Below are 20,365 nucleotides of genomic sequence, written 5' to 3' on the forward strand. Positions count from 1 at the left end.
CCTCTATTTACAGGGGTCAGAGGCGATGGAAGCCAACAGCAGGCTACCGATGGTGTTTGTCACAGAAAGAGAAAGGCTTCAGAATGGAGAGGGCTTAAAGGCCTGACCTCTAATTGTAATGTAAAGGCCTCACTCTTCCAGGGCCTGTGGAGGCAATAACTTACATTCCTTACCTCATTCTCTGTCCTGGGTGGCACATTTTCTAATAAATCTATTCCATTGACCACAACGCTCTTCTTTTCTTTGATAGGAGCCTTAAATACCATTTTTGAGGACTTCTTATAACCTTCTTTCAAAGACATCAGCACAGGATCTAAGAAAGGCAAGGGACATGTTCTCACTGACTATGGATGGACTGAATTAGCTTCTGCTTGACGGCTGGCCAAGTGTGAGGGAAGTTCCAACAGGAGGATGTGCAGGGATATGGGGTGAGCCAGACGAAGGCAAAGCTCTCACACTCTTACCTCTTTCGTGAAGCCCACCCCTTGCGGCACTTACCTCGGTTGATGCCTCCCAGCCATTCATCAGGGGTCAGAGCTGGCTCTGTGCCTGGCGTCATGGGGTAAATATCTTCCTGGTAGGAATCTGACTATAGTGGGGGAGTGGAAGATGGAATAGATGGGGGAGGGGGGCAGCTGAGAAAACCCCTGCTCTTCAGTCAGACATTTTTCCCCGCTGACCTTCCACCATGTTACCTGCTTTCCTGCCCCCAAGTCTTTGCATTCACAATGTCTCCCACTTTGAATTCCCACCTTGGGTTCATTAGCAAACAACACTGCCCCCACCTTGGAATGTCCTCCATTCCCCACCCCAAATTGGGCCTGAAGACCCAAGTCCACAGTAAAAGGGCTACTTCTTCTGGGCTCCTCCAGGCTTACAGTCAGCGGAGAACAAGCTAGGATTTGATGCAGGGGGCCCTTGGGAGTCCCGCCCAGCCCCACTCACCCTCCGGGGCACGATCATGGAGATGGGTTCAATCAGGCCCTTGAGAGTCACCAGCTTGTAGAAGCGGAATACCTCGCAAGCCGACACATCCAGCCCGTGCTTGGGCATAACCCCTGTGGAGAGTTACACATGGCTTCCTGGGGCTCAGGGGGTTCCCCCCTTGGTGTCCCTCTCCCTGATGTCCCCAGCCAAGGGGAGAGACCCCCAGGGCTTGGCACTAGATTTGGAGCAATGACTGCTGCAGAGGGCAGTGGGTGGGCTGAGGGCTTCATGAGTTAGTTCTGTCCTGGGTGGTGATTTCTCACATAAGCCTCGTGGGCCAGATCTGTTTCACCAAAGTGCATGCTTTAGAATTGGGGTCTTTTAGGACTGGAAGGGGCTGCAGAAATATTGGGATCTAATCCATTCTTTTTATAGATGAGACTCTTGAGGGTCAGAAGGGAAGGGGCTTGTCCAAGGTCACAGAGTGTTGTTACAATATAAGCCACAGAACCCATCACCTTCTGAAACGAACTGGCTTCCTGAAGTGTCTGTGTCCCTGATTCTCAGAGAAGAAGGAGGGGAAAATCTTTTTCCATGCACCCCTGAGATTTCAATGCAGCTTGTCTGCTATTCTGTCATAGTCTTCTAGGACTGAGAGCAGATGTGTGCACATGTGAGTGCATGCATTGTCTGTGTGTGTCCTTAGCCACACCATCCCTAACAGCTGCACTACTGGTCACCTACTGAGGGAGCGGTGTGCAGTGTGGTGTTAGGAACACAACCTTGGGGGTAGGGAAGACCCGGATTCGAATCCTGGCTCTGACCCTCTTTATGGCTGGGAGTCCTTGGGCAAAGCATGACCTCAATGAGCTTCAGGTTCATTGGCTGGTTAGAGAAGGAAAGTAGTCAGGGGACTGAGCATGAAGATGCTCATTAACTGCTGGGCATGAAGAGCACAGATAACATTGGTTTCTTTCTCCATGATGTGACCATGCGTCAAGGCTCTTCCTCTCCTCAACTGGAATGGAAAGGCTGCTCTTCCAGACAAGGTCATTCCAGGAGCTGGAGGGCAGTGGTGCAATGGCACCCAAGTGGCATTTGGAGCCAGCAGACTGAGCTTGAGTTCTGCTTGGGGTGAGTTACTTAGCCACTCTGAACCTTCCAACGTGCCCAGCTCATGGTAAATGCTCAGTAGAGGCCACAGGGGAGGAAGATAAGAAATGTTTACCCTTGGTTCCTCCCTCTGTCTCCTCTTCTCTCTGAGTTCTGCGGACCCTACTTTCCACACATCTCCTGGATTCACCCTCTTCTCCCCATTGTCATGCTGTCCCCCTAGTTACCATCATTTCTTGCCTAGAAATCCACAGTGGCCCCTAACTGGTCTCTCTGCCTCCCTCTTGCCTTTCAAAATCCATGCTCCTGAATCCACTCTCCCTACAGAAGCCAGAGCAATCTTCAACAAGACTTTCAGATCACATCGCATTGTCCCACCTCCTACTCACCCACCCAAGGAAAAGAAAACCCTCCAATGACAGAACCGCAAATGGGAATGAAGACACTGCATCCCTTCCCCTCTCCACGGGCAGCTCATGAGCAGAGATCGTGGAGGATGCCAAACACCAAGGGAGGATGAGCCGGTCAAGTGGATGGTGACAGGTGGCTGGAGACGAGCCGGCTGACCTTCACAGGGGCAGCACCTGTAGGTTCTATCTAACTTGCCTATGAACTGTGGCCTTCTAAGTCTGATATTTTATTGGGGGGCGTGTAACCCATGAGCCAAATATCTAGTCTCTTGTTCTACAGCCTAACAGCCAGGGCAGCTTCCTAACCCCTTACCTAGGCCTTTTTGCGGGGCTGGGGAGCGGAACTCCATGAGGTAACTCAAGTAGGGCTTCTCAGTGCTGATCTCATAGTACCGGATGTTTCCATCTCCCTGCGGGCAAGGAGAGAAGGAGGTGAGGAAGGTGTATGTGTGTATGGGGAGGGTTGAGTAAGCCCTGGTCCAGGGGTCTGCTGAAGAGAGCCTCCACTGTGCCTCAAAGGTGGTCAAAGACCAGGGAGACCTGGCCTCTGGGTCCCTGGTGGGCCTGCCACAGGGGACCCGCTGCGGGTGTGGTGCTGCTGCTGGTGGTGGGTCTGTGTGTATAGACAGCTTTCTTGACAATCAAGGCCATATTTGTCAGAGATCTCCTGGAAGGTGCCTCAAATTCCATTAGTCACAGTCTTCTACACCTCAGGCTCTGACCTTATCCCAATGTAAAACCCTCTCCAATCCACCTGGAAGGAATTCTGTCATTGACACTTCAGTAAGAATACGTGTCAGACCTGAGGGTAGGTTTCAATGGAAAAGAGTAAAAAAGACCCAGGTTGGCACAGGGGAAGGCCAGAGAGGTTAGGTTGGCTCTTCTTAGGGAGGTAGGGAAGGAGTAGGGGCCGCATGGGGGGAGGGGTCTCCCACAGGTTGCCCAGTCCCTCTCCACCTTATACTACCTTTCCTGCCAGGTAGAGCATGTGGGTGTCGGCGTCATAGAAGGGGAACAGGAGGCCGGAGAGCCCATCAATTTCCTCCTCGATCAGAGGCATGGAGAGGTCCTCCTGCGGGGAGGCGGCCAGTATCAGCCTGTGTCCAGGAAGGATGGCATCTCACCTTCCCAAACTCCAGCAAAGCCTCCAGAGCTACAACCCTTTTATGTCACCACCCCCCAGCCTCCCTGCAGCTGACCTGGTCCCAGAGGGCAATCTGTCGTGTGTTCCACCTAGAGACCCCGGTCGTGAGAAGCCGCTTCATGTTCCCCAGGAACACCACCCGGTTCACTCTGTGGTTTTTGCAGCTGGCCTCCTGGGGGGATAGAGAGAGCCGGTAAGTCAGGGCCCCGGACACCAGGGTCCTGTAGAAGACTGAATCATGGCCCCCAGGAGATACATCCATGTCTTCATCCCTGGAACCTGTGAATGTTTCCTTATTTGGAAAAAGGGACTTTGCAGATGTAATTTTAAGTTAAGGGCCTTGAAATAGGGGATCCCCTGGATTACTCAGGTGGGTCCTAGAATGCTATAATGAGAGCCCTATAACAGGTGGATGGAGATTCCACAGACACAGAGAAGGTGATGTGACCTCGGAGGCAGAGCTTAGAGTGATATGACCACAAGCCAAGGAAGCCCAGCAGCCACAGACGCTGGAGGAGGCAAGAAAGGATTCTTCCTGGAGTCTCTCTGGTGGGAGTGTGGCCCTGCTGACACCTTGATGCCAGCACTCTGGTCTCCAGAACTGGGAGAGAATCCATATCTGTTGTGTTAGCCACTAGTGTGGTAGTTTGTTATAGCAGCCCCAGGGAAGAAATACTGGTACTGAGGCACAGTGGAGCCCCGAGACTGGGAAACCAGGCCTCTCTGCCATGTCCCACAGTGGGTGGAGCACAGGGGAGAGGGAGCTAATGTTGACCAAGCCCCGGGCAGGGCCTGCAATGTGCCAGGTGCCAGGTGCTCTCCTCAGGGCCTCTCTTTTAGCCTGCACAGCAAAACCTACTGGCAGGAACCTGAGAACAGGGGACTCAGGCTGGCTCGCTGTTTGATGACTCACTACACCAGGGGCTCCTAAGAAGCCGTCCTCCTCTCCTGCCTCCTAGCTCATGGCACTTCCTTTTCCTCCTAATGCACAACGGTCCTCTGCCAGGATGAGTCAGCATCAGGTAGACACCAGAGGCGGGCGGAGCCGTGCACAGACCCAGGCTGGTGCCACCTGCTCTGGCGTTCAGTTCCAAGTTCTGCCAAAACAGTGTAACCCGGAGAAGCCCCTCACCCTCTCTCGGCTCATGTCCAGGGTGTGAGGTGGAGGCTGGGTTCTCTGCTCTCTGGCACCTTTTCTGCTCAGCATGGGCTCTTGGGTCCATCTGGCTGGGTTTGAACTCTAGCTTCTCCATGACGGTGACATTCCAGTCTCCGACCCCCTCCAAAGCGCAGTGTCCCCACGTGTGACATGGGAAGAGGAGCAGGACCCACCTCAGAGGGCTGTTGTGAGGGAATGATAAGAAGCCCGTGGCCCTACATGCCACACAGTGAGCACTGAGCAAATGCTGCTAATATTAGAGATGCTAATAACTAGGGTAATTATTTGTAGAAGTAGTAGTAGCTGGCTCTTTGGCCTCACAATATTGGACTCTTCCTAGATAAACACAACCAGGTCATCATCCATCCTTTCTTGTGTAGTAGGCAAATCTCAAATTTAATACAAATTTCCCATCCCTCCTAGTGACTGGCATGCTTTAGGTGCTCAAGAAACGTTAATTGCTTACTCCCAAACAGCATCTAATCCCTTCCTCACAGGCAAGACCCAAAAGACTCAAAAATCAAAACTGGAGTTAAGTTCACCATCAACCTCCGCACTTGGAGTTGTCCTCGGGGCTGGTGTGCACGGAGGCATTGCCACCAGGCTGGTCCCACACAGGTGGCTGGGCTGAGGGTCCAAACCCCTCCTCCTGTGTCCAGGATGGGGCTCGGTCAACACCCACAGATTCATGTGCTGAAGGTGTCACCAGCCTCATCCCCAGCGCAGGCCAGAAGATTCCCATCTGTGGGGAGGGGTGCAGTGGCCAAGAAAGAGAACTAAAGCCCCACTCCACCAAGGACAAGGCAGGGTTCCTATGAGCCTAGAAGGGCCCAGAGCAGATGGGACAGTCAACAGAGGTGCAGGCAGGTGCATGAGAGAGGGGAGCTGGCTCGGCCTTCCCCTAGGCCTGGCTGAAAGCTGAGCCCAGGCCCCAATACCTTCCTTTCCCCCCCAAAAAAGTGGGGCTTCACCTGCAGAACGCGGCCGGAGCGGGGCTCGATCACGCGCAGCTTCTTGTCCTTGCACGTGGTGGCGAGCAGGCTGCCGTCAGTGTTGAAGGACATGCAGAGGATCACGTCCGAGTGGCAGTCAATCATCTTCACGGGCTCACCCACGTCCAGGTTCCAGATGAGGACCTGGGAGGGCAGGCATGCAGGAGTGGGGTCAGCCCTGCTGCTGCTGTCATCCGGCATCTGTCCCCGGTCCACGCCCAATGGTGCTGGGAGAGGTGCCCCGTGCAGGGTGGGGGTGTGCTGGGCTGCAGGATGGTGTCGCTGAGATCTGTATCAAAGGCTGATGTGCCCCTGTCTCAAACCCACGGCTGTCCTTGGGCTCAGTTTCCACAACAAGCAGGAAGGACAAATGTTCCTTGCCAGGTTCCAGTGGCTGGCACACCTCTTTTGAGGGGACCCTGGGGGTAGGGACTGGGACTCCATTCTCTTCCCTCCAGCAGCTTTGGTTGCTCTTTTTTTCCCACCAGGAGAGTGTGGACACGGAGTGGCATTCGCCTCCAGTCCATCAGCATCAGAGAAGGCAGTATGTGTGCTTCTAGCCTCTATGGACCCTGGGAATGACTAAAGATGCCCAGTAGTGTGTGGCGAATGAATAAATGAGTGGATGAGACACTATTGATGAACATGCCCCCAAAGACACCCTACTCTCTCCCCCTCCATCCACACTGCCTACTGGGCTGCCCACCTTGTAGTCATAGCCAGCACTGAACAGGATGTTGTTGGTGGTGGGGTGCCACTCGACCAGCCCCACACGCCGGCTGTGCCCATGCAGCTCCAGGAGGGCCTCTGTCATGTTCCGCTTCAGCCCGCCCTCGGGGATCTCCCAGATCCGCACCTGCAGAGGGAACGGAGGGCCCAGGCTGGGTGGAAGGGCAGGCAGAGGCCCGATGCCTCTCCCTCCCACACCAGGCTTCTGCCACCTGCGTGGGGAGGTGCCTCATGGCCGGCGTGGTGGGCAGAGCTGACTGAGGCCTGGGGGCAGTTTCGAGGGTATGATTGAAGAGGAAAGAGGCCATCCCCTCTCTTCCCTTAGGAGGGTCACGTTGTTCTAAAGCCTATCTCTGCTTCCCTTCCCACATCCTTCTAAGAGATCTGCCTTCAGCCCCAGCTCCTGTTTGTACCATATAGCCTTGTCCCTGATCCTGTCCCCCACCCAAGATGGACACCTGAGCAGAGGGAAACCGTCTGGGAGGTGGGAAGTCCAGAGTCTCCTGAGAGATGAGAAACCAAGGGGCAAAGATTCTCCTTGGATGTTGAAGCCTGAGCTGAAAGGATGGGCAGAGCCTGCAGGCAGCTGCTATTTCCAGGCTTATGATGCTGATCGAGAAGCAGAAAAAGATGATCTGCAGAGAGGAGGAGGGGCTCACGGAGAGGCAGCAAAAAGAGACCATGAGGCTCCAGAGGGAGAGAAACTGAACAGCTTCTCTGTAATCTTTGAATACCACCCCACCCCCATTATTTCCACCAGCACCAGTGGGCTTGTCTATCAAGCCAAACAGGCTCTGCAGAGTCTCAACGGTTTCATCTAGAGATGGAGGAAATCTTTGCCTGGCCTTGCCCACTGGCAGAATAAAATGGGATACTGCTTGTAAAAGTTGGTAAGCTGTAAAGCTCTCTACAGAACTAAGGGATTATAAACCTTGTTCTAATTGTTATCATCATTAATGCTATTTATTATGATCTGACTGGTGAAGAGGCAAGAATACATGTGACTACAACTTAGGACACCTTTAAAACAACCCTGAAAATCTGAACTCCACCCTTGCTCGTAAGGAGAAAAACAGGAAAAACAGCTTTGAGATACCATTTGTAATCTTCTAAAATAGCCAACTTAAAGAAAGAGGTGGTGGTGGCAGGTTATATTGTAGGTTTAATTGGTGTTGGTAGTATTATAAAGCAGTCATCTTTCAGGAGCAATTTGGCCATCTTTAGAAACTGTAAGACATTTATATTATCTGACTTAGTTATTTTACTCTTAAAACCCAATATAAGCAAAAATCTCTATGCATGAAGATGTTCATTGTAACATTACCTATACAGAAAACATAGAAACACTCTAAATGACCAACATGAGAACAATCTAATGTCATATCAGTATGGAATATTAGCCATCCTGTTATAATTCTGAAGCCTGTTAAAGAAAGCCAGTTATAGCCTGGCCAGCATAGCTCAGTGGTTGAGCGTCGACCCATCCACCAGGAGGTCATGGTTCCATTCCTGATCAGGGCACATGCCCAGGTTGAGGGCTCGATCCCCAATGTGGGGCGTGCAGGAGGCAGCTGATCAATGATTCTCTCTCATCATTGATGTTTCTATCTCTCTCTCCCTCTCCCTTCCTCTCTGAAATCAATAAAAATATATATTTTTAAAAAAGAAAGAAAGAAAGCCACTTACAGGCACTCCAAAGGACAGGGGAGCAAGGCTGTGAATTGGAAGTACCCCAAAGGGAATTCCCTTGGCAGGCTTCTCTTGTTGGTGCTTTCCACTCGGACTATGGAAATGAGCATTTCCCACACTTTGTTTCTCTGAAGACCCAGCTCTGCACATGCAGACACAGGGCCTTAGGGAGAGAAAGGCAGGTCCAATCAAGGATTGGGGTCACCCTCAGGTGTGCCATCCTGTTTGAAAAACACACTCAAGAAAACGTTTGTAATTAGGTGACAGTTGAATGTTTTCCCATCCTCACTGTCATCTCCTTAGACTCCATGATCCTTCCTCCAAAGGCCTTGTGTGAGGCCTTCTGGGATGAGGTCTGATCTGGAAATGGCGGGAGGCTGGAGTGGGGACCCAGTGGATGACTCAGTAATTACCAATAAGACATATCCCTCTTGTCCCCAAATGTACTAGAAGAAGGTGACCCTTGAAGAGAGCAGACTAATATTTGAAAGGGACACACACACACACACACACACACACACACACACACACACATTCCTTTCTTTTTTACCCAAAGGGATACTATTATACATGCACTTCTACAACTCATGTAACAGCAGATAGTGGACATCGTTCCACACCACTACACATGATCCACCTTATCGTTTTAAGTGGCCAGGGGACATCTGTTGTATGATTGTGCCATGATGGATTTAATCAACCTCTAATAGTGAACACCTGGCTTCTGCCCGCTTTTTCCACTATTACAACTCATTCTCTGACGAACAGCCTGTAACACAAGTTTGTGCATGGGTGTGAGTGTTCCTGTAGGACACCTGCCTAGAAGTGTTTCATTATAGTTTCTGTAAAACTGTTCCCAAAGCTCTTCCCGTTTCACTAACAGAGTCTGCTTCTTTACCGAGGTCTCTAAAACTCTATTTTCAGAATTGGATTTCTGCCCATTGGATTAAAAGTGCCACTGCTGTTTGGACTTGCATTTCTTTGATTCTTAGAAATACTGGGCCTCCTTTGTGTGCACTTGGGAAGCTTGAGAAGCTTTCAGACTCAAGGGGATGAGACTCTTTTAAAAAAATGTTTTTAATTGATTCAGAGAGGAAGGGAGAGGGAGAGAGAGATAGAAACATCAATGATGAGAGAGAATCATTGATTGGCTGCCTCCTGCACGCTCCACACTGGAGATCGAGCCCGCAACCGAGGCACATGCCCTGACTGGGAATCGAACCATGACATCCTGGTTCATAGGTCAATACTCAACCACTGAGCCACACTGGCTGGGTGAGGGGATGAGACTTTAAGGAGCAGAATGATGGGTCAGTGTGGAGGCATTTGGGAGCAAAGGATCCTGTCTATGAATACCTCATACTGTCTCTCTTTTTTCTTTTTAAAAAAATCTTTGCCCAAGGATATGTTTTTATTGATTTTTAGAGAGAGAGAAAGGGAGAGGCAGAGAGAGAGAGAGAAACATCAGTGTGAGAGACATATGCACCCCAATTGGGTATTGAACCCGTAACCTTTTGTTGTACAGGATGATGCTCCAACCAACTGAGCCACCTGGCCAGGGCCTCATCCTGTCTCTCAAGGACAGCAGGCAAGTGTGTACACACATGAACACCAAGTATTCAGGGTGCAAGTGTTGACTGAGGCAGGAGAGTGGCCTCTGGCCTTTGAGGAAGATCTTTGAAGCAGAGAGTTGAGCCTCATTACTCCACACAGGCCTCTTATGAGCTGGGCCTTGCTGGCCAATGGGACGGTGCTGAGTTTGCCCCATGCTTGCCCTTGAGCAGCATACAGTGGGGCTGACCCAGTAGAGCACCTGTGGGGGCATAGCTGGGGAAACCTCAAATCCAGTCTTGGGGGTGATGGTGGGAGGAGGGGAAGAAGCAGGGTTAAAAAAGAAGCTATCAACCCAGGTTTGAAAATACCAACTGGGGATGTGGGGAAGGGTGGGGACACAGAAAAATGACCAGAGTGTGTGGGTTCAGCACAGTCATTGGGGAGATTGCGGGCAGGTCAGCCTGGCTGGTGTGCAGCAGGCTGGCAGGGGGCAGAGGAAGCCAGAGGCCGTGTGTGTCACACCTGGTCACCGAGGCCCAAAGGAGCGCTGCTTTGGGGGAGTCTCAGAAAATTGAACCCTTTCCCAGAGTCTAATTCCTGAGCAGCCAGGTACCTGAGGCGTCCCTGGGTGGTGTCACAGGCTAGGTTAAGGCGCAGACACATGGGGAAGCTGTGAAGTGGGGGTCCACCCAGGCTTTAATCTCACTGACAAGCTTGGACAAGCCAGTTAATGTCCCTGAAGCTCATATTCCTTGTGTAGATGATGCATTGAGGTATGCGTGCCATTTAGAGGTGTGTGGGTTAAAGTGAACTGGGCTCGGAGTCCTTGTGAGTCTGAGGCTTTGTTTGGGTGACGGCTCTGCCTAGTAACCTACAGGCTAAGCCTTGAACTGGATCCCCATCTTGTGCAGCAAGGGCTGCAAGGGAGAAGGCAGGGCTGTTTTCACCAATAACTGCTGGAGTAGCATCCCAGGCGGGGCTTGGGGGACCCTGATTGAAAAGGCCCCACAGAGAGGGAAGGAGGGGTCTTGTCTTACCCCCATTTGATATCAGCCGCTTCCTTCCTGGGCCCCGGGTTTCTCATGCGCACATTGAGACAGTGTAAGTTAATTTTCCACATTTTTGTGCTGTTGACATCATTGAATGTGTCCCTAGGGGGAGAGACTAACTCTGATCCACTGCTACCGCTAACAGTTGGTGCCACATGCTATCGGAGCTAAGAGGAAGGCTGAAGTTCACAGGGGGCCTAGTAGCTGAAAAAGGAAGTCCAATCCCTTCCTATTCAAGGGATTTGCTGGCGGGAAAGAGTGGATGGGTGTGGGAGGAGCACTGTGGATCTGCCCAGAAGTTGCTCTGGGAGGCTACTTCAATTCAACGGGAAAACCAACAGAGCCTGCCAAACCGGATTTCTGGAAGGAAGGGGAGGGGAAAAGTGGGAAAAGCATTCTCTCCAGCCAGGCAGCTGTGCCTGGGACCGTCCCCTTCAAAGGTCCCTGGGTCAGAGCCCTGCTTATCTCAGTTACAGGCATCCAACAAAACATGCGCAGCCCCTCCCTGTGTCACCCTGTAGACACCAGGGTACGGTTCTTGGTCTCAAGTAGCTCACAGTCTTTGTGGGAGACAGCAGACACGTGCAGACAAGGCTAAGGCAAGACAGCTGATAAGGACTGTTAACAAAGCTACAAAACTAGCGTCTGTGTGCATGGAGGAGGGAGCAGCTGGCCAACAGAGAGAGCCCTGGGGTCTGGCAAGCTACATTGAAATCCAGGCTCTGAACATACTGGTGAGACTTCAGCCAAGCTACTTAGCCTCTCTCAGCCCCAGTCTTCTCATCTGTGAGAATAATTATACATCTAGCCCTGGCTGGTTTGGCTCAGTGGATAGAGCGTCAGCCTGCGGACTAAAGGGTCCCAGGATCCATTCCGGCCAGGAGCACGTGCCTGGGTTGCGGGCTCGATCCCCTCTAGTAGGCAGTGTGCAAAAGGCAACCAGTCAGTGATTCTCTCTCATCATTGATGTTTCTATCTCTCTATCCCTCTCCTTTCCTCTCTGAAATCAATAAAAATATTAAAATTATACCTCTAATCACAGTTGTATGAAGACTAAATGAAGATAAAATATGTGCCCTACCAAGCAGATTACTAAAGCACCTAATAGTACATAACAATGCTTGCTTAATATTAATTAAGGATCATATGCAAGTTTTATGTAGGCCATTTTAATTAATTTACTTATTTTGTTGAATCCGTCCAATTTCAGATGTGCTTTATATTTTCCATGTGCACTTTGTTTCCCCTGTGTAGTCGATGTAAATGGTATAAAGTTTGTCTATTTTACAGAATGCAGCATACATCTCCTCTTTAAAATTATTATGTGATTATGAAGGTGTCTGGTTGGGTCTCTCTCAGGTTTTGACAAATTGAGGGTCATGGTTGCAGGTGACTTAGGGCCAGGGTCTAGTGAGGGTCTGCTCGGTGACTCTGACGACATTGTTCCTAAAGGAAAGGATGTTCTGTTTAGGGCAGTGGTCAGCAAACTGCGGCTTGAGAGCCACATGCGGCTCGAGAGCCGCGGTTTGCCGCTCTGTTGACTAATGAGTTTGCCGACCACTGGGATAGGGGCTTAATCACAAGGAACAACAACAGCCTGTAATTATTGGAATCGAGAGTCTAGGTCAGTGGTCGGCAAACTGCTGCTCTGTTGACTAATGAGTTTGCCGACCACTGGTTTAGGGGATCTGCTTGTTACACAGCAAAGAGACAGTCCTTATTGTCTGTGTCTGTGGTAGAGGAGCTCTGAGAAGGCGCTGAAGCTCACAGTGGTCCTAAGTAGCTGGGAGAAGACACAGATATAGATTCCAACGACTTAGGATTTACTTTTTATTTTTTAGTATGTTTTATTTTTATTGATTTTTAGAGAGAGAGGAAGGGAGAGGGAGCAAGAGAAACATCGATGTGAGAGAGAAACATTAATGGGTTGCCTTCTGTACACACCCGGACTGGGGACTGAACCCACAAACTTGGCATGTGCCCTGACTGGAAATCAACCGGCGACACCCACCCCCACCCCTGTGAATGGGACAATGCTCAACAAACTAAGCCACACCTGCCAGGGCAGTATTTAATTAAACACACACACACACACATACACACACACACACACACACACACACACTCTCTCTCTCTCTCTCTCTCTCTCTCTCTCTCTCTCTCTCTCTCTCTCTTTGGGACGGTGTGGGGAGAAACATTGTACATTATGGTTTCCGCCCTCGGGAAGCATCCAGTTTAGCTATACTACATCACACAGTCATCGGCCTTAGGATTTCCAACCACTCCACAGAGGCAGTGCCTGGGGCCCAGATCACAGCAACTCTTACATTTTCTGCAGCAAGAAGAGAGCGACGGGAGGTCTCGCCCAGAGCCAGGAGGCTCCTGGAGCTCCCACCTCCCCATTTCTTGCCAATTATTCTGTTTACTACTAGAAACTGAGCTTATCACCACTCACCTAACCAAGAGGTAGAATCTCAGTCTACGTTCATGTTGATATCTTCTGACCACCTAACTGTTTCCCAAAGTGAGAAACAAGTCACCTCAAACCCGGGGAGGTGCGAGAGGCCACCTGAGGGCCCAGAAGGAAGCATGACTGAGCATCTACTGCTGCAAGTCCCGGGAGGCGGCTGCTAGAGGATTAAATGAAATGTAAATGTGGAGCTGGACACATAGATGGATCCATGCTACAAATTATTATTATTATTTATTTATTTTTACAATTAATGGTTATTCTTACACAGATAAGGAAACGAACCACAGAGAGTTTAGGACACTTGCCTGGGGTTGCAGAGCTAGGAAGGGAGGAGCTGAGATTCAAACTCAGGCTCGGAATCAGGCAAACTAACCTGTCCCTCTCTTCTGCAGCCCTGCCCTTGCCCAGTCCCTTCCTGCTCCCCCGGCTGAAATCTGACAGCCTGGGTAGGGCATGGTCTGTCCTTCTGCTCATCTATTCCAGGAAAAAAGTACAGCTCCCTGGCCCCAAGTATCTAGAAGCTGCCCTCCTTGGGGCACAGATAACCAGCGAGGCTTCCCACTGGCTGGTCACCTCCTCCATACAGGGGTGGGGGTCTTTCATCACTGCTCTTTCCCCAGGGTGAGGAACAGTGTCTGACATAATAGGCACCCGAGACACACCTGCTGAATGAATGAATCACTGGGAGAACCTGAGACAGCCCAGAGGCCATCCGCAGGTTTAGCAATGAATCACACCTGACCCGGGTGAGCGGCTTACTCAGGCTGGGGGTGAGCAGGATAGATAACTCACCCCTTTCCTCTTGGTTTGGAAGTAGGGTCTGGTGGGGGGTTGGGGTGGGGGTGGATTTCTTTCCTGGATTTTGAAGCTCAGCATTCAGCTTAGTCCTTTTTGGAAAACAAGGACACAAGGCCTATTTGGGGGCTCGCTGAGCAGACTGAGATGTAGTAGAAAGAACATGTACTGAGTGTCTGACTCCCAGCCCTCTGGCCACCCCTCACTGGTGCACATCATTTAAACTCTTTGGTCCCCACTAAGGCTAAGGCAGTAACAGTTTATGTTTATGGAGTTCTTAGTAGCCATGAAACACTTTTATACTCATTTCGTTCTCATGATGAGCCCAATATGGTCCCCAATTTACAGCAAGGCGACTGATACCCAGAAAGGTAAAGGAACTGGGCCAAGGTCACACATGCAGAAAGTGGCAGAGCCAGGATTTGAACCTAGACCTGGCCTCCTGAGCCTGGCTGCTTAGCACACGAGCCACACTGCCCGTTTCTCTGCAGCTGCCCAGTGCATTGGGGAGGCCTCCTGGGGCTACTGTCCTTCCATCGCTAGGAGGGTGTTACTCCCGCCCAGCTCCAAGAGGTGTGATTCTCAAGTGTGTGGGAGGGCAGGGTGGTGGGTGGCTTTCGGCTGCTTCCAGCAGAGCTGACATCCTGCCCCAGCCCACCCCTAGCTCCCCTGGGAGGGGTGTCATCTCTGGGGAGGGGGTGGGATGCAAGGGGGTGGTGAGGACAGCCGCTGGATGGAGGGGCAAAGGAATGGAAGGCGAAGGGAAGATGCTGACTTGGCCCACCCAGGAGACGGGCCTGCCTCCCTCTCTCCTCCGTCACTCTCCTGAGACTGCGCTCTCCTCTCCTTGAGATGTCAGAAACCTCTCCCTCTGCGGCTGCTGGAGAAGTGCTGAGAGCAGGAGGCTTGGAAACCCAGAGCGCCCTTCCCTGCGCCTGCCAGCCACCCTCCCTAGCTGCGGCAGAAGCTATAAAAAGCACAGCCCTTCAACAATAGGTGACATCACCCAGCAGCAGCAAGAACTGGATTCTGCCAGATGCCAGGAGAGTTACGGCCCCCACCCTCCCTCAGGACAGGAGCCCTTGGGAACAGGCTGGGGTATATTCCACTGGATCCCGGGAGAGGTGGGTTAGACTCTGGTGGAGGGAGACTGGGGGAGGCAAGGCTGATCCTGAGGGATATGGCGGGTGGGTGTCACTGTCACCGGAGATTTTTCAAGGGATAGGGGGACATGGGAAAGGAGCTGGGAGGGGGTGGAGGCTCGCTAGATCCCATCAGTGTCCTCGGAATGTTCTGAGACAAGGAGAGGCAGTGGAGGGTGGGAGTGGGCGCACAGGCAAAAGACATGGGCAAGACCTGCTGTGCGCAGCTCCTCTCTGGGCGCCCAGGCTGCTTCCCTACCCGGCCCCGCGTGTAGCACAGTGCCCGGCCCCGCGTGTAGCACAGTGCCCGGCCCCGCGTGTAGCACAGTGCCCGGCCCCGCGTGTAGCACAGTGCCCAGCTCATGGTAGCTTTGCTGACTGGCCTCTTCACCCTGGTTCTGGATGTTGTTTCTGATGTGCAGTGAAGGTGACTCTTGGTGCGGAGTGGTTGAGGGAGGGTATCTCAGAGACCTGCCCGAGAGACGCAGAGGGACACACAGGGAGGGACGTGGAGGGAGGCTGATGTCGGCTGATGTCCTTTCTAGCTCCAATGTCCTGGGGTCTGCCAGAACAGCCCTGGCAGACCCGCAGGCTCCTCACCCAGCGGGGAGCTGTGGGCTCTACTGCCTGTGCATGTTCCTCCCGGGACCTGGCCGAGCTGCCGCGTGGGCTTGGCACAGAGAGAATGCCGAGAGGTAACTGTTGAGCGTCTGATGGATCTGAGCCTCAGTTTCCTCACCTGTGAAGCTACAGCTGGGGGTGAGGTGCTCAGAGTGCTGGCGGGGAGTCAGGAGAGCTGAGACACAGACCCCTTGTGTGACCTGGGCCTCCACCTCAGGGGCCTGTGCGTTCCGGGCCAAGATCCTTGGCCCTGAGGCTGGGAAGGGGCAGAGGCCTGTGGAACAAAGCAGGGCGCCAAGCTGCTGCCCAGACCGTCAACCAGAGCAAGAGCTTAGCTCCTCTGTCTGGAGACTTAACCTCCTTCTCTCTGGATCAGCAGCCTGGGCCAGCCCGCCCGTCCTGTGCTCCCCCCGAATGGGAGTCCCTTCTCTTCACACGCTCCCCTGGGTGCTCCCCTTCTCTGTGGAGCCACATTCCAGCACTTGTCAAGCTGGCCTGGGGCCCCTCCTTCACAAAGCTGGTTCTGACCCTTCAGCCCCACTAATCCCCTTCCCTGGGCCCTCCCAGGGCACTCGGCGTCAGCCACACACCGCACACCTGTGTCCCGGCTTATGTTCAGATGGCTCGGGAAGCACGGGCCTCGCTTCAAAGTGCAGCTGCTCCCCTGGCATCCCAGGCTTCTCTCTGCTCCCAGCCTCCCTCCGCATCCCTCTCCTGCCCGCCCCTCTCCCTGGCCAGCTCCCCAGCGCTCCAGCCACACCAGACACCTCCATTTCCCAGACACTCCGTATGAATTCTGCTATGGTCTGAAGGTTCGTGTTGCCCCAAAATTCATACGTTGAAATCCTAACCCCCAAAACGTGATGCTATGAGGAAGGGGGGCCTTTGGGAGGGGATTAGGTCATGAGGGTGGAGCCCCCGTGAACTGGATTAGTGCCTGTGAAAGGGACTCTAGAGAGCTCCCTAGCCCCTTCTATGTTGTGAGGACACAGTGCGACACCTGACCACGCTGGCACCCTGATCTCTGGCTTTCCAGCCTCCAGAGCTGTGAGCAATAACCTTCTGTTGTTTATAAGCCACTCACTCTGTGGTATGTTGTCACACTGGCCTAAGCTGCCCAAGGCACACTCCCTCCAGGTCTGTGCCTCTGCTCTCTTCGTGGACATCCTTAAACCCTTTCTCTGCCTTCAAAGTCCTCCCTCTCCAGAGTCCAGCTCTCCCGAACCCCCTCTGCCCTGCCTGCACCTTGGGCAGAATTAACCCCTCTCTCCTCCCTGGACACACAGCCCTGTTTGACCTTCGTGGCTACAGTGACTTCATGCTGCATTGCAGCTCAGTGAGTGGGGTGTGATGCTGCCCCTCTGCTCATGGAGTTTCCTGGGCAGGACTGAGATTGGGAGGCACAGTGCTAGGCACAGACCTCCTTTCATTCTCATAGCAACTGCCAAAGGGTATCGTTAGTACTGTTATAAAGATGAGCACAACTGAGGCTCAGAGAAGGTAAACACCACGGCCTGGTCACCCAGCTGGTCCACAGTGAAGCTGAGATTCCATCCCAGATCAGTGTGAGTCCATGGCCAAGCTTGCTCTGAAGCCAGCACCCAGGAGCAGGCGAACACGCCGTGGTCCTCCCGTCATGTGTGTGAGGCTGAAGGGAGCGTGTGGCCTGTGTGGCCTGGGCTGGGGCCCTGAGCTTTTCTTGACCACACAGCATGGATGTCTGTTTTATTAGCTGCAGTGCTTTAGCATGTGGTGCCCAACTCTCAGGTGCAATAAGGTGCTGAGCTAGAACTGGGCAGGGCCATCAGCACCAGAAACCCTGCCACCCTTACCCTGACTCAGGCGGTAATCTTCACCTGCGCTAGAGCCAGGACAGCCAGTGACCCCAAGAGCCCTGGCCTAACCTGTCCCTCCCCACAGCAAGCGGGACACTGCTCTTCTCTGTCCCAGCTGGCTCCCCTGGAGGGACACGAGACACTGGGAGGGCCCTGAGGCTTCCCACAAACTCCGTGGGCTCATGTCATGATGAGACCTCGTAGAGCAGGAAGGGCTTGGGACCACAAGACCTCCTCGACTTCCTGGTTGTGTGACCTGCCCCCAAACCTCGGTTTGGGGGTGGCAGTGCCTGGCTCGCAGGGTTGCTGGGTGGGCTCACTGTGTTAAAGAGTCCAGCCCAGACTGGGTGGAGGAGATCGTTATAAGGCAGCCCTCAGTTTCAGGGACATTTGCTCCCTGATGGCTGGTGACAGTCACTCAATACCTTAGTGAGCAGCGATGGAGCCAGCTGTGGTTGCTCGGGCTTCCTGCGCCCACAAGAGAAGGATGGGCAGTGCCTCCACCTACCCTCTCTCCCACTGAGCCCAGGCCTTACCCGCACTGACCACTGACCTCTCCAGCCCCCACCAGCTCCAGCTGCCTCCCTTCCAGCCCCAGAAGCAACCAATGACCTCGTTCTTCCGGAGCTCCATCATCTTGTGTCCATCCTCTGGCCTGCCTGTGCTCTGACCCCTGGGCACTGTCCCTATTTAGCTGAAGAAAGTAACTGAACCTCATGGCCTGTGTCACCACCAATTCTTGGTCCTCTGCTCACATGGGCCCTGCTCTTGCTGCTGCTGCTGCTGCTTCTCTCAGAAACCCTCTTGGGTTGACTTAGGGCTTTGACCTTCAGGAACTGGTCAAGCCCATTCCCTCTCCTAGCCCCCGCTCCACTACTCTCATTTACTAGGTACTGTGCCAGCTGACCTCCTCCCCCAACTTTATTTACCAATGGAGACTATTTACTGTGACTCTCTTTCTTTGGATAACTGATTAGTTGGGGTATATTTATTCACTCACACATTTATCTTTCCATTCACCTTTATCCAATCATCCTTCCTTCCTTTCATCTATCCATTATCCATCCATTCAGTCATGTCTTTATCCATCAGTCTAGTCATCCATCCATTCATCTATCCACCCACCTAGCCATCCATCTAGCCATCTATCCAATCATCCATGCCATCCAATACCTACTAAGCATTTACTAGGTAGTAGACTCTGTGCAAGATGCTTGGGATTCAGAACCTCTGTTCTCAGGAGCTCACAGTCCAGTCTGGAGACATGAGTTTGCTGTCCTTTCTAGTTCCAATATCCTGGGAGCCTATGACCTGTACCCAGGATATGCCAGTGAGCGCTGGGTAGATGCTTGTGACCTGACTGAAAGGCTGATCTTCCTTCACTTGGGAACTGATGCTCTGAAATCCCCTCTTGCTTCTAAGCTGGTGCATTGACAATGTTCAAGACCATGTGAGACTAGACACAGGGACCCTCTACAGAAATGTGAAGGCTATTGCCAACACCTGACACTACCTCACCCTGTGAAAATCAGCAGTGTTCGGGGGAAGGCTGGCCAGAAAACAACTTCAAGTTTTACTCTCCCTGGATTCTTTATCTCTCCTCTCCAAATTCTTTCTGTCCTTTTCTTCCTCCCACCCCCATCTCTCCTACCTATTCTCTTTTCCTCTTCCCTCCATCTCCCTCTGCTCCCTTCTCCTCATTTCCCTTCTCCTATTTCTTCTCTCTTCCAATTAAGTGGTGGGACATGGAATTCAAATTCTGGCCACCATTGTGGGTCCTTGGACAAGTGATGACAATTCTCAGGCCAGGGTCCTTCCCTAACGCCACGGTTCCCAGGGGCTAAAGCCAGCATTTGCCATGCCCAGCCTGCAAAAAAGGGCTCTTCTCCTCATGCCTCATCCATTTCCTTACCTTTCCCCTTCTTCCCTGTCCATGTTCCCCCTACTGCCTTTCTCCTTTGGAGACCACAGACAGGTGCCAACTCACATATTTAATCTTGTTCCAATTCTCACCTATAAAATCAACACCTCCAAATGAAATCACTCTAATGTCACAAGATCTGTCAAAGAGTCTATGGATTCGCTCCCTGAATCCTTTTCCTAACTCCCCTCCCCTTCCTGGGTCAGAAGGGCAAAGAAGAGAGAAGGAGGAGAGCGTAAGAAGGAAGGTCGTCTGGAGGAAGCAGGGAGAGCCCCGTGGGCCCACCTTCCTCGGGGCACCCCTCCTGCTCACCGACGTGTCCTCCGAGCATGAGGCAATGATGTTGTCAATGAAGGGGTTCCACTTGATGTCCAGCACGTTCCCCTGGTGACCACAGACCTTGGGGTAGTTGGGTTCAATCCTGCCTGTCTGCCAAGAAGAGAGAGAGAAGGAGATTAGTTTGATGGCCCTGAACAGAGAGCCTTCATTTTGGCTTCTAAAATGTCTTATTCGTGCATGGCCCATGGCCACAGACAATGGGGCGGTGAGGGCCTGGGGTGAGGGGTGAGGGTCGGCTGGAGTGGGTCAATGGGGAAAAAAAGGGACATATGTAATACTTCCAACAATAAAGAATTATTTTTTAAAAATAGTCAAATTCATTAAAAATAAATAAATAAAAATAAAATGTCTTATTGGTCTTTGAGTTCCTGATCAGGCTGGGCCACATTGCTCTGTGGCTGTGTCCTCCCCAATGATGCATGTAATGGGGGTGGGGGGTGGTGGACACGACTGGTCCATACGCCATTTTGTGC

The 20,365-nt window shown here is 52.3% G+C and overlaps 1 protein-coding gene across 1 annotated transcript in view; it reads right to left on the minus strand.

The window, feature by feature from the left end:
* CORO2B (coronin 2B) overlaps positions 1–20,365 on the minus strand; it is a 131,364-nt gene that overhangs the window by 5,621 nt on the left and 105,378 nt on the right. The window contains exons 3-11 of the mRNA XM_080644079.1: positions 19,866–19,982; positions 6,452–6,601; positions 5,725–5,889; positions 3,650–3,766; positions 3,418–3,522; positions 2,764–2,860; positions 946–1,058; positions 499–589; positions 174–313 (exon numbers count right to left, since the gene is read on the minus strand). Of these exons, the coding sequence (XP_080500205.1) occupies positions 174–313; positions 499–589; positions 946–1,058; positions 2,764–2,860; positions 3,418–3,522; positions 3,650–3,766; positions 5,725–5,889; positions 6,452–6,601; positions 19,866–19,982 (1,095 nt within the window). The remainder of the gene's footprint in view (positions 1–173; positions 314–498; positions 590–945; positions 1,059–2,763; positions 2,861–3,417; positions 3,523–3,649; positions 3,767–5,724; positions 5,890–6,451; positions 6,602–19,865; positions 19,983–20,365) is intronic.

The sequence above is a fragment of the Plecotus auritus genome (assembly GCF_963455305.1).
Source record: "Plecotus auritus genome assembly, chromosome: 1".
Taxonomy (NCBI): Eukaryota; Metazoa; Chordata; class Mammalia; order Chiroptera; family Vespertilionidae; genus Plecotus; species Plecotus auritus.